The 12,834-nt window shown below is 41.8% G+C and overlaps 1 protein-coding gene across 1 annotated transcript; it reads left to right on the top strand.

Moving 5' to 3' along the window:
• The first annotated feature begins 585 nt into the window (after positions 1 to 585).
• On the top strand, positions 586 to 5,905 carry SNTN (sentan, cilia apical structure protein). Its single transcript, XM_072127440.1, has 4 exons — positions 586 to 736; positions 3,273 to 3,313; positions 4,514 to 4,653; positions 5,606 to 5,905. Exons 1-4 carry the CDS (start codon positions 726 to 728, stop codon positions 5,762 to 5,764), a joined length of 351 nt encoding a protein of 116 aa, XP_071983541.1. The 5' UTR covers positions 586 to 725; the 3' UTR covers positions 5,765 to 5,905.
• The last annotated feature ends 6,929 nt before the right edge of the window (positions 5,906 to 12,834 follow it).

Raw genomic sequence — 12,834 nt, 5'->3', positions numbered from 1 at the left:
ACTGTCAATGTTGAAGAACCTGAGGCCATTGCAGTGCCACAAACAGAAGAAAAAGGGTAAAAACAGCTCAGATTTTAAAGTGAACCTATCACCAGGAATGTCATTTTATCTGGTGACAGGTGGTGCCAATAGCCTGTGCTATACTGATATTAAATATGCCTTTGTCAGCATTGTGAATTCTGCCACTACTTTATAAAATGTTATTTCACATTACCTGGCTCCCTAGATAATACAAAGACTTGCTTTACTAAGGCTTTGTGTGGTAAAACTAGATTTCCAGGAAGAATTAAGGAATGAAATTTGATGAATTCATATATATATATATATATATATATATATATATATATATATATATGAGACCACATGTTACAGTATCTACATCAAGCGCTGTAAAAGCTGTCAGTGCATTAGATGTGGCCGCACTGCTGACAGTCTCTGAATGTGTCCTGTAACCTAACCCACTGCGGCGGGCGCTCAGCACGCGGATTGTGTAACCACATTGTTAGCTTTTCTTTATAAGCCCCGGCCCTGCCCTGTACATAGAATAATCTGCCTCCGCCGGGTGATGTGTTTGATGCAGCAGTTGCTTAGCAAAGTTTCCAAGTCAACTAAGTTCTAATAAAGAAAAAATAAACTCACAAACCTCTGCCAGGCCGGGGATCATTCCTGAAATATTCCAACTATTTTCTGCAGATCCTGGAGCAGAACTTCATCCTGCGGTGAAAATGCCAAAGAGGTAATAGTAGGGTTAATTCTGCAGGGTTCCCTTAGATTTGGATTATTGAGAGGGGGATTTTTTTAGCAAATAGGGTGTGTGGGGGGGGGGGGCATGAAGTTCCTGGGCACCAAAGAATCTAAACAATCACCATAAGAGTAACCCATACACCGGTCTCTTTGGGTGCAGGGAGCTCACAGACCCCAGCTCCTGCACAACCTCTTCACACCCTGTAGTCATGTCACTGGGGGGGGGGGGGGGGGGGCTACAACTTACTCCACTGACTGCAAAATTGGGAGGATAGAATGTAGATTAGGGAGATGTTGATTAATTAAATTGGGGTCACGTTCCCCTGATGATGTAACTGCCTGGATTGTACCATATACCTACATATACATATACCTACAGCTGATGACACCGTGGGGTCCTGTCACACAGTTATAACTGATAAGAATGTAGGATAGCCCCCATAACTCTATACGTAACATCTCAAAAATTTGTTAAGAGAATGTATGATGAAGATAACACTGCCACATCCCTCAGCAGAGCTTAGAGGGTGCTAGCTATCACTGCCCACGGGTTACTGTGCTGAAGCATCATGAGATTGACAGCAGACAGTAGAGCGATGGTGTCTAATAAGAGCAGACTGTTTATGAGTGCGGGAACCCCAATAATCTGGAGAATGCAGGTCTTATCTCCCATGTGTCCTGCCACTACATTCAATAGTAATGAAGTGTAGGAAATAGACAGTGAATGTAAGATCCAGAGATACCAGATCACTGTGCTCAGCAATTTCCAATACTCCTATAGTATTGAATGGACAAGCAGGACACATTCTCATCCTGCCGCCCAGCCATTAGTGAGAGTAGGACCCCCATTCACTGGATTGCTGTTACACTGTCTCACCCTCTCCCTGCTTCCTCAGCACGTGTGCAGTGAGCACTTTCTGTTGTATTCTCAGTGCTGAGGGAGCAGGGGGGAGGTTGAAACAGTGTAATAGTTGGTAAAGCCAAATCACAGAGGGGGTAGGGTAGCCCTTCAGGCTCATTATCACAGTTCTGATGTACTAACATGTCCTGTAGAGGTGCATGTGGAGCTAGCGACTAGCCCCCGTCTCCTGGCATTACTTCCATTTCTTCCCTGGGTCTATAGCGCAGTCACAACATCAGGTTTAATGTGGATTCAGAACAAATTCAGACACGATAATTCAGCAGCTGGAATTTGGAGGAATAATTCAATGTCGAACTGACGTTTATGGCATTCAAGTTATACAAGACGCGAAAAGAGAATCTAAAAATACCCGGTTTCCTTTATAAAGATGTATTCAGCAGGATTTGATGGCTGTCACATCCAACTTTATAGGAGAAATCTACAGGTGTAATCATTCTATGGGAGAGAACCGGCCCCTTCCGCTGCTTTTGTCCTCAAAACCCATAATCCACATATAAAAAGTACTTTTTTAAAAAGTTTTTAAGCAGTTCTAAAACATGCATGAAAACTTTGGGGGTTATTTAACAGGACTTCTTTTTCTACCACCTCCACGCCAGGGGGGCATGAATGGCCGTGAATGGGGCGTGGTCAGTGGTAGAGTGGGTGTGGCTGGTGGGGTAGTGGGCCGGCATACGTGAGGAGTTGTAACCAGGTAGGTCCAAACGTAGAAATAAAACGCTGCGCAGCCACCTAACGGATACATCAAAATATTGCATTGTCATATGATCAAACCCCCCCTAAGTGTTTTATGTGTATAATGTTAGTAGCAACAGGATTTCTGATTCACCAAGTGCATGGGGATGTGTCCTCACACAGCTGTGCACTTAGCTCTGTGCATTGAGCTTCATAATCCCTGAATTCATCCCTAGAATTGGAGCAGAAGTGATGCTGCAGTGCAGTCTGAACCATGGAGGGTTACTCCCCAGGGGACTTATAGAAAGACAATCCTGGAATATAAATACATTTTACACAGTCCTGCTTCTACTAACATTATAGAGAAAGATATTATTACACGCAACTTCAGGTCCAACACTTTCTGCAGAGAGCACAGCAGTGTGAGGAATTCTCCTTCCCCCAGTGCACTTGTAGAGATTACAATCCTGGAATACAGATCCATATTCCACAGTCTTACTGGTACTACTGGCACATAGGGTATGATTACACAGCAGTACTTCACGCTGCATGGTCAAGCCTGCTGACAGATTCCCTTTAAATAGCATCAAACTTTAAAATATTGTCAAAACCGGCTGCTTTTTATGCTACAAAATTGTAACACATTACACACTACTTACCCACCATCTTAATAATATAATCAAGCTTATTACCCCATATAACTGACCCAGTCATTACATTCATGCAGATGTTTCATGCACATGTGATATCCACTTACCATGCAAATCCAATGTATGTCAGGATTAACTGGCCTTAAGGGGCATTAATGTTCTGATCAAGAGCATCAAAATCCCATGCAAAATTCTATCAGGCTGTTGCCACCACTAGGGGGAGCTTATGGGCTTATGGAATACTCTGCATTGAAAGTAATCACTCTCACAATTCTGCTTTCTAGTAATACGATTCCAATCTCCAAGCAACTATCTTCTATTAAAGGTAAATCTTTGTGTGTGATTAGATAGTAGATCTAGTCAGACATCACTGTCTGCTCCATTTTCAAATATTCTCAATTTAAACCTTGTACGATTTTATGTATACAGCTCCAATGCAAACCTATGTGTTTTCATGGTTACAGACTACAAGAAGAAGCCAGCGTAGTCTATTCTTGCAGTTCTGTTTTACTTCCTCCCATTTGCCACCTTATCTAAGAGAGAGGAAGGAAGTAGCACATGACGACCACATTAGACTACACGGAGGATCTGTTTGTAGTCTGTAACCATAGAAACATATATTGTACTGGAGCTTGTATACATAAAATGATACAATGTCAGCAGGAATGTTTGCACTGTATTTTTCGGACTATAAGGCGCACAAAAAATCCTTTGATTTTCTCAGAAATCAAAGGTGCGCCTTATAGTCCAGTGCGCGTTATATATGAACCGTACTTACAGACAACAGCTGCCTTGAACTGTGCACAGGTCTGCCACCTGCTGGTCATTCATCCTTATAAACAGGTGCACCTTATATATGAATGTACACGTTTAAGCAGGCATTTATTGATGATGCACCTTATAATCTGGTGCACCTTATAGTCCAAAAAATACGGTAGTCTGTTACCTTCGACACACAGTGGTCTGCATAAGAGCTGTATACACAAAACAATAGGACTATTTGGAAAGTTGCAGTGACCACTACACTTCTTTTAAATACAATAGAGCAGTAAAAATCTATTAATAATAATTCCTTTATATAGCGCCCACAGATTACACAGAACTACACAGAGCTTTGCCTGATCAGTTCCTGTCCCCAATGGGGCTCACAATCTAATCAACCTACTAGTATGTTTTGGAGTGTGGGAGGAAACTGGAGGACCCGGAGAAACCCACGCAAACACAGAGAGAAAATACAAACTCTTTGCAGATGTTGACCTGGATCGGACTTGAACTCAGGTCCCCAGCGCTGCAAGGCTGCACTGATAACCACTAAGCCACCATAATTTTCTTGAGCAAAGTGTCTTGATGTACAGTACGGCACACAGAGTTCTACGACACGAGATCTTCCCCTTGTAACTTCTACTCCTGTACAATTAATACAATGTGATTGACAGACCTTGGAAATAATTATATATTATGTAACAATTCTGCCGCATAATGCTCCAAAATAGTGTCACATTGTCGCCTATTATCTCCTGCCTAGCACTCGGGAAAGGCTCCGAACTAGAGAAAGCCATCGCCACCGCTGTCCTTGTCTATAATTCATGTGCAGACATCGATGGGAAGATTAACAAGACGGAAGTCAAGGATTTATTGCACACGCAGTTCCAGAACTTCTTACAGGTGATTATAGGGTCAGGGGGGCAAGGCTTTTCTTCACCTGGATGCCCCTGTCACCCCTGCCCTAGCTATGCCCATGTTGGTTGGTAGCTTGAGGCTTCTGAGTCCTGAGCCCTAGTATATAAACATATTAAAGGGAACCTGTCACCAGGGACCTCTTTGTCACTAAAGACAGGTTGCAGAAACACATCACACCTGCAGTGCAAAAATACCTATCTGCTTTCTCTAAGCATTTGCATTACAATATAATTATGTGTTATAACTTACCTTGCACCATGAGAGAATCCTCTATATAGTCCCGGGGGTTGAGCTTTGGTTTGGATGCATTTCAAAAAACAACATTGGACTTGTCTATATTGTAGACTCCTCAGCTATCAGCCCCCACCTTGGTGCTTCTGTACAGCTCCTTGGTCAGATCTCCACCAATCAGATCCCTAAACTCCTGTGGATAGGCAACTCCATTCATTCCCAATGCATCCAAATCTCCTAGTGCTCTTGCAAAGGTGGACACCATAGCAGTTTGTCTTGTACCAATATCTCCTGACCCATCCAAGTGGCAACCTGTTTTACCCTAAAGTCCTCATCTATATATAGGGGTTAAAGGGTTAAATCCAGGCAATTACTTAGACAGGTTTTGAATATAACTCCCCCCCCCCCCCCAGGCCAAAGCACAGGAAGTTAACACTATTGTGTGACAGAAAAGAGGTCACTTTCCCATAAAATCAACACTCTCCTCTTCTGCTGTTGCACTAGTTATAGAGTGACCACTATAATGGTGGCTATATATTTTGGGTATAAATGACCGGGACAAGTTGATCACATAATACATGTGGGCTAGAGATAGCTGTTGGCCAAAGCAGGGTTTGCCATTAGTATGACTGGCCACCCCAGAGCAATGTATACATAACTTTTTAACTAAAATTAAAGGAATTAATTACATTTTCTTTCATGATAGGGTCAAGAAGAAAAACCAAAATACAAAGAGCTTATGAAAGATCTTGAAGAAGACAGCAAAGGACAGATGGATTTTGAAGATTTCATGATCCTCCTCCTCAGTGTGACTCTTATGTCCAACCTCTTTGGTGAGATCCGCCAAACCAAGAACACCAAATAAAACTGGAGACTTTGGAAGCCAAATCATCATGGAAACACCACAGAAACATCACCGATAACATCCCTCTTGGTTTTTTTACATTCCTTAATGTAAAAACTTGTTATATTGTGAAAGTACTGGAGTAAATTATTGTAACTGTGAGCTAAAATGTTCTTGGATGACTCCATCATTATAGATAAGAGCTTATCTACATACTCCGGTCAGTCTTCACATCAGACCAGTTTCCTACTATGGTGCCACCAAAGAGTTTTTTATTCAAATTAGTGACTACACAAGATCTCTATCAATAAGGGAGAACCCTCTAGGGCAGCGGTTCTCAACCTGTGGGTCGGGACCCCATTGGGGGTTGAACGACCAAAACCGGGGGTCGCCTAAAGCCATCAGAGACGCAATTTTATTGTGTTTTTACTGCCGTTTGCATGGTTTGGGGTCACCACAACATGAGGAACTCTATTGCGGGGTCACAGCATTAGAAAGGTAGAGAACCACTGCTCTAGGGGTTGGGACAGTGGGTTGCCAAAAAACAGAAAGGGTACTTACTCTGGGAAGTGTATTTTCCATGTTGTGACAGTACTACTGGTACTTGGCATCTCTTCTTGGCCAAAATTGATGTGGGGGACCAATCAAAGGCCTCCTCAGATCATGGGATGTAAGGGGACATCCCAAGGTATGAGGAGACCACTGATATGTTCCAAGCTCTTTTGACCAAATGACACTAGTTGGTAGTAATTCCTGGTGCCAATATGTACCCACATACAATAGTGGGCAATGAATAATGAGCTTCAACATGAACTGCCATGGTGGTTTATCAAAAATTTGTAATTTTTTTAATTCATTGCACGGTTCTGCTTACCTACAAATTTGAGCAGTCATTGGCCACTGTGGATGGTTGGGACTTCTGCCAAGGATGATCACCACAGATATCAGATTCCTGAGGTGGCGTGCAAAGCATTGTTGGGTATGGATGAGCCGACTCGACGCTTGAGTTTGGCTTTCTTCCATCAAATTGAAACCTCTAGCTACTAGACATAGCTATGATGAGCTAGGGGGACACCCCATGGCCAAACATAGCCATAGCTAGTTGCTAGGGGCATCAAGATTGCTCGGGCACCGATCCGGCAATATGTCTGGGTCACACGGCCAAAAGCAAACGTTGGGTTCAGTCATCTCTATTGTTGGGTCATCTCTAATCTCTGGCTTTGACCTACAAATTGACCATTGAGGTCAGTACAGGTTTATGTTATTATGAGTTTTCCAAGTGACTTGGGTCAGGTAACAAACCCGCTGAAGCGTTATAGTCACGAGGAACCTGAGACCTGTAGCCGGGTGTTAGACATGACTCCTTGAAGTAGACATTGTGCAAAGGGAGTGTCAGATATACATTAATAATCAGAAGTGTCACTCACTAACAAAGAGAGAAGAATCGGTGACGGTGGAGGGGCAGATCGCACATCAGACCAGGACAACATTTCTGAGACTCCAAAGTGAGATGAACAAGGACTGAAACATGGCTGTCGTGGAATCTGCCGTCTACAACCTCCTGGGGGTCTTTCACAAATACTCCGCTAAGCAGGGGGATAATCTAAAACTGAACAGAGCTGAATTATCCACATTGCTCTTCAATGAGCTGCCATCCTGCTACAGGGTAAGTTGCTCAAGATACATTGCATGGCATTACTCATGAAGACCACCATATCCATGATCTAGATGTCCATGCATTTCTACATAACACCCTAAAATTGGGAATACTCAAGAAAATGGGTTCCTAAGGTATATGACCCGTGTGGCCTTATTTCCCCAACTAAAGGGGGCACTGGTACCCAATACTCGTGACCACGACAAACCTGGAGATATTCATTGTGACATTACATCAGCAGCATTGTATTCTCTTCCAGGATGATGCCATGAGGATGCTGGATCAGGATGGGGATGGAGAGGTCGACTTCATGGAATTCATAGAGTTTATCACAGATATCACCACTGAGATCCAGAACATGTATCTCCATAATTTCATGAAATACAGAAGGTAAAGTCATCAATTATGAGGTATAAGTGCGTAGTAGTACATAGATTACTAGATCAATGTGAGATTTTTCACTTTTTGGGGCAAATGTAGCTTTTCTGATCTTTAAGAAAAGCATATTCCAGCTCTCTCCAGACACAGGGAGCACTTTCAATCCATCCAACGAGCTCCACATCCATAGGAAAAAACTCTGGATTAGTGTGTGCAAAGATCATGTTAAAAGCAAAAGTCCAGCACCAGTGGAAATCTTCTTAAAGTATATTATTCTATATTTCATGTTAAAAGCCATACAGACCAATTAATATATCTTGTTGACACATTTCGGACAATGGACACTTTGGATTGTTGTCAAAAACGCGTCACCAAGATTTCTTCATTTGTCTGTATGGCTTTTAACATAAGGAATAGAGATGAGCGAGTATACTCGTCCGAGTATACTGCTCGGTCGAGTATTAGCATACTCGGACCGGCTCGTTACTCGGACGAGTATCTCGCCGGCTCGAGATCGAGCAGTAAATTAATAAAATAAATTGAATAAAAGTATTTTTATTGTAAAAAAAAAATATTACACATGTTTGCAGATGTTTTACTTGTAAGAACACATTGAAATAACACTATTCTTCACTTTCCAGGTGTTCGCGCGTGTCTCCCGCTAAGTTAGGAGATGTTCGGAACATCTGGAATGTGAAGAATAGTGTTCTTTCAATGTGTTCTGCACTTAAATGGTCCTGTATTCACTGTTTTTAATGTTTTAATTCTATTCTTCACTTTGCAGCTGTGCGCGCGTATCTCCGAACCTATCGGGAGACAAGCGCGAACACCTGCAATGTGAAGAATAGAATTAAAACATTAAAAACAGTGAACACAGGAGCATTTAAGTGCAGAACACATTGAAAGAACACTATTCTTCACATTCCAGATGTTCGTGCACATCTCCTAACTTAGCGGGAGACACGCGCGAACACCTGCAAAGTGAAGAATAGTGTTATTTCAATGTGTTCTTACAAGTAAAACATCTGCAAACATCTGGAATTTTTTTTTTTTCACTGTTCTTTTACTGTTCAGTTTTATTAAAAAAATGCTCGGGTCTCCCATTGACTTCAATGGGGCTCGTTATTCGAGACGAGCACTCGAGCATCTGGAAAAGTTCGTCTCGAATAACGAGCACCCGAGCATTTTAGTGCTCGCTCATCTCTAATAAGGAAATAAATAAAGAAAAAATTTTAAGATCTCTACTGGAGGACTTTTGCTTCTTTCAGTTTCTGCTCTTTGATATATCTTTGGGTTCATTTTCTTTACATAAATCCTGTTTCTGAAATTTGTGCAATTTTTGGCACAACCTATACAAAACAGTTGCCTATGTCTGGTCGGGACTGGAGTGATTTATCAGTGGTGAATCATGCGCCAACACCTGCCACCAGGCGCAGCTCGAGGATGATTAAGGCACAAAGTGGGAAAATCGGTGTGCCATGAGCTTCAGAGGAAAAAACAGAAAAATGTGCGAAAAAAGCGCAAAAGAAAACAAAAAGCAAAGAAATAGCAAAAAAAAAAAAAAAGAAACAAAATCTGACCCTGTTTAGATAGAGAGATAGATACAGAGGGGGGCATTTATTTTATTTCCCCCTTCTCTGAGCTCTTTTTGCGTCTTTTGTGAGTCTATTTTTTGCACCTGATTTGTCTTTTTGGCTCTTTGTAGTTTTGGCTTTTTGTCAAATGCAGATTTTTTTGAGCCTTGTGCAAATTTTCAAAAAAAGTCATACCATTGCTTTTCCTAAGCATGGCCAGGACTGGTGTCTGGAAGCAGGAGAAATACAAATACAAATTAGGCGCAAACCAGGAAACTGCTGCGCAGCGTACTCCGGCAAACTGCTGGAAAAAGGCGCAAAAAATTGTGCAAATACCCCAATATGCTCAAAAGTCACTAAAAAGCAACAAAAACCACTTATCAGCCTAAGATAGATTTTAGATAGATAGATATGAGATAGATATCAGTAAAGGCCAAGTCCGCAAAGCATAAATACTCCTCAAAAGGAGAAGGCATCGCCCAAACAGGTCCTGACAGGGTCCCCAAGCACATAGAAATTGTAAAAAAACTGGCAGCACTCAAATGGTCCAAAATTCAAAAAGAGGTGATCTTTATTGAAATTGTGGCGACGTTTCGGTGTCTATCACCTTTCTCTGTGATGGATGGTAGTTAGATTGCAGTGTATATCCGTGTCTTAGAGGTAAAGTATAGAAACTATAAATCTCCCTCATGTTTCCAGGTTATTAATGATTCAGGATCACAGGGAAGGTCATTTATTACATGTAAGTGCAGGGATAATGCGGCTCTGACTGTAATTACTTTTCCACTTATATTACAACATATAAATGACTCCAAGAAAAACCTTATTATGTTTCAAGTCAATAAATTCCCAGTTTATCCTAGTGATCACGATCCTCTAAGCAGGTGGTAAAGCCAAGCCCTCAGGGCTCCCGGTTCCTCTAAACTTATGCTATTTACCTAAATTTATCTAGAAACTTCCTTTTCCCTATCCTTGGCAATGTATAAACACATAAAATGATTGGAAACCTCTAGCAATGTCATGTCCCAAGCTTCAACCAGTTGTAGTGGTCAATTGGTGCTTAATTATGGACGAAACCAGGATTTGGAGAAGGATTTTAGACTCCTAATTGCCCCGTACAAACAGTGATTGACAATAAGAGTCCTGATTACCCTGCCCACACCCAATGATTGACATTGACAGCCCCGATCACCCCACCCTCAGACAGTGATTGACATGGATTGTCCTTATTACCCACCCACACAGTGATTGACAAGGAGAGTCATTAATACCCCGCCCACACACAGTGATTGACAAGGAGAATCATAAATACCCCGCCCACACATAGTGATTGACAGGGAGAGTCATAAATTACCCGCCCACACAAGGAGAGTCATAAATACCCCGACCACACAGAGTGATTGACAAGGAGAATCATAAATACCTCGCCCACACTTAGTGATTGACAAGGAGAGTCATAAATACCCCGCCCACACAGTGATTGACAAGGAGAGTCATAAATACCCCGCCGACACACAGTGATTGACAAGGAGAGTCATAAATACCCCGCCCACACACAGTGATTGACAAGGAGAGTCATAAATACCCCGCCCACACACAGTGATTGACAAGGAGAGTCATAAATACCCCGCCCACACACAGTGAGGCTATTTTTAATACTGTGAACTATTACATTTTTTACAAATAGATGTCAGGACCCGTTTAAGATTTTGATATTTTGATATGACCTCCTATGCAGTTAAAGGGGTATTCTCGCCTGGGCATTCACATTCAGTTTCACTAATCTTCCATTTATAAACATTTCTTCAATTGGATGTTATTAAAAAAAATGTTCCTGTGTGAAGATAATTTCTCATAAATGTAGTCATTCTGTCCCTTAGAAACGAGATGGCTTCCTCGGTTACGACCACGTCACACTCTGGCAGCGGTGGTCAGACATGAGCTATTGAGTCTTGTCTGACCTTCTGGATTCAGCAATCATTACCACAGGACGGCTGTGGGTCATGTAGTAAATCCCGGACATTTCATATACAAAAACTATTTGTTTCTTTGTGCAATCCCTCCAGCAGAGGTGGCCGTATCCGAGGAAGCTATCTCGTTTCTAAGGGACCATATGACTACATTTATGAGAAATTATCTTCACACAGGAACATTCTTTTTAATAACATCTAATTGAAGAAATGTTTATATATGGCAGATTTATCAAACTGAATGTGAATGCCCAGGCGAGAATACCCCTTTAAGGGGCGTTTGTGAGTCAAATTCTCCATTGTGATTACATGTGATAGGATGTTGCTCCCTATTAATCACAAAAAACCATGTTCAGACCTTGGACTCATTTCAGTAAAGTTTCTTGTTCACTGAATAATTGACTTGTCATGATGAATATGATTCTGCTGCAAACAACTGTTATGAGAGCCACAAAATATTACACAACAGCAGGTGCCAAAAGATGTTACTTAAAGCAAACCTGTCATCAGGAATGTCATTTTTAGCTGATGACAGGTTCCAATAGCCTGTGCTATGCTGATTTTAAAAATGCCTTTGTCAGCATTATGAATAATTTCGGTACTTTATAAAACTTTATTTCACAATACCTGGCTCCCCATTAGTAGCATGTGGTTAGTCCTGAGGTATTGGGGAGGGGGGGGGGGGGGGTGCAGCCTGTGTCTCAGTCTCCTCAATGCATTTTTCCTCTCTCCTCACTTATCCAACTGGACGGGTGTAGAGCAGAGAAAGAATGCAATGAGGAGACTGAAACACAGTCCCCCAGGACTCACTACATCCAGTTACATGCCAGGGGCGCCATATTCTATGCTATAACTGTGTATGGTATGTTATCATTGGAAAGTGCTTCTTTTTCCACTGACATTGGTTTTTACCATCCTCCCTCCTTTTCTCCACAACTTCTTTTAACTCTGACATCTCTACAGATTTCCATCTTGCTAGGAAGACAGACAGAAGTTCGCTGAGGTGTCAGATGACATAGAAGTCTATGAAAAGAGGAGGGGGAGCAGTGAGTCCCTACTTAGTGTAGAGTCAATCCTGTGTTATATATAGGAAGTGTCCAGGCCTCATATTTGAGCTGGAATTCTTCTCCTTGTAAGGACATCCTGGATATTTTCGAGGCCATCACCCTCCCATGGTCCCATCCAACACTCCAATAATTAGCGGTCAGCAGGTTAATGTAGACTATAATGATCAGTAGCGACAAGTCACAGCAGATTGTTCTTAAAATTAGAGATGACATAGAATTACTACAGGGAAAAGGGAACCAGATGTGAGCGCCAGATATTGCACTTAGTAACGTTGTGCCATTAACTGTTTCTTGGATGGAAGGACGGAAGGTTAACACTTCTTCTTCTAGATGAATTCTAGATTTTGGAAAGATAGATAGATAAATATCAGATAGATAGATAGATAGATAGATATGAGATAGATAGATTGATAGATAGATAGATAGATAGATAGATATGAGATAG

The sequence above is a fragment of the Engystomops pustulosus genome, chromosome 10 (genome assembly GCF_040894005.1).
Source record: "Engystomops pustulosus chromosome 10, aEngPut4.maternal, whole genome shotgun sequence".
Classification (NCBI taxonomy): domain Eukaryota; kingdom Metazoa; phylum Chordata; class Amphibia; order Anura; family Leptodactylidae; genus Engystomops; species Engystomops pustulosus.
This window is presented reverse-complemented; position numbering and strand designations above follow the sequence as displayed.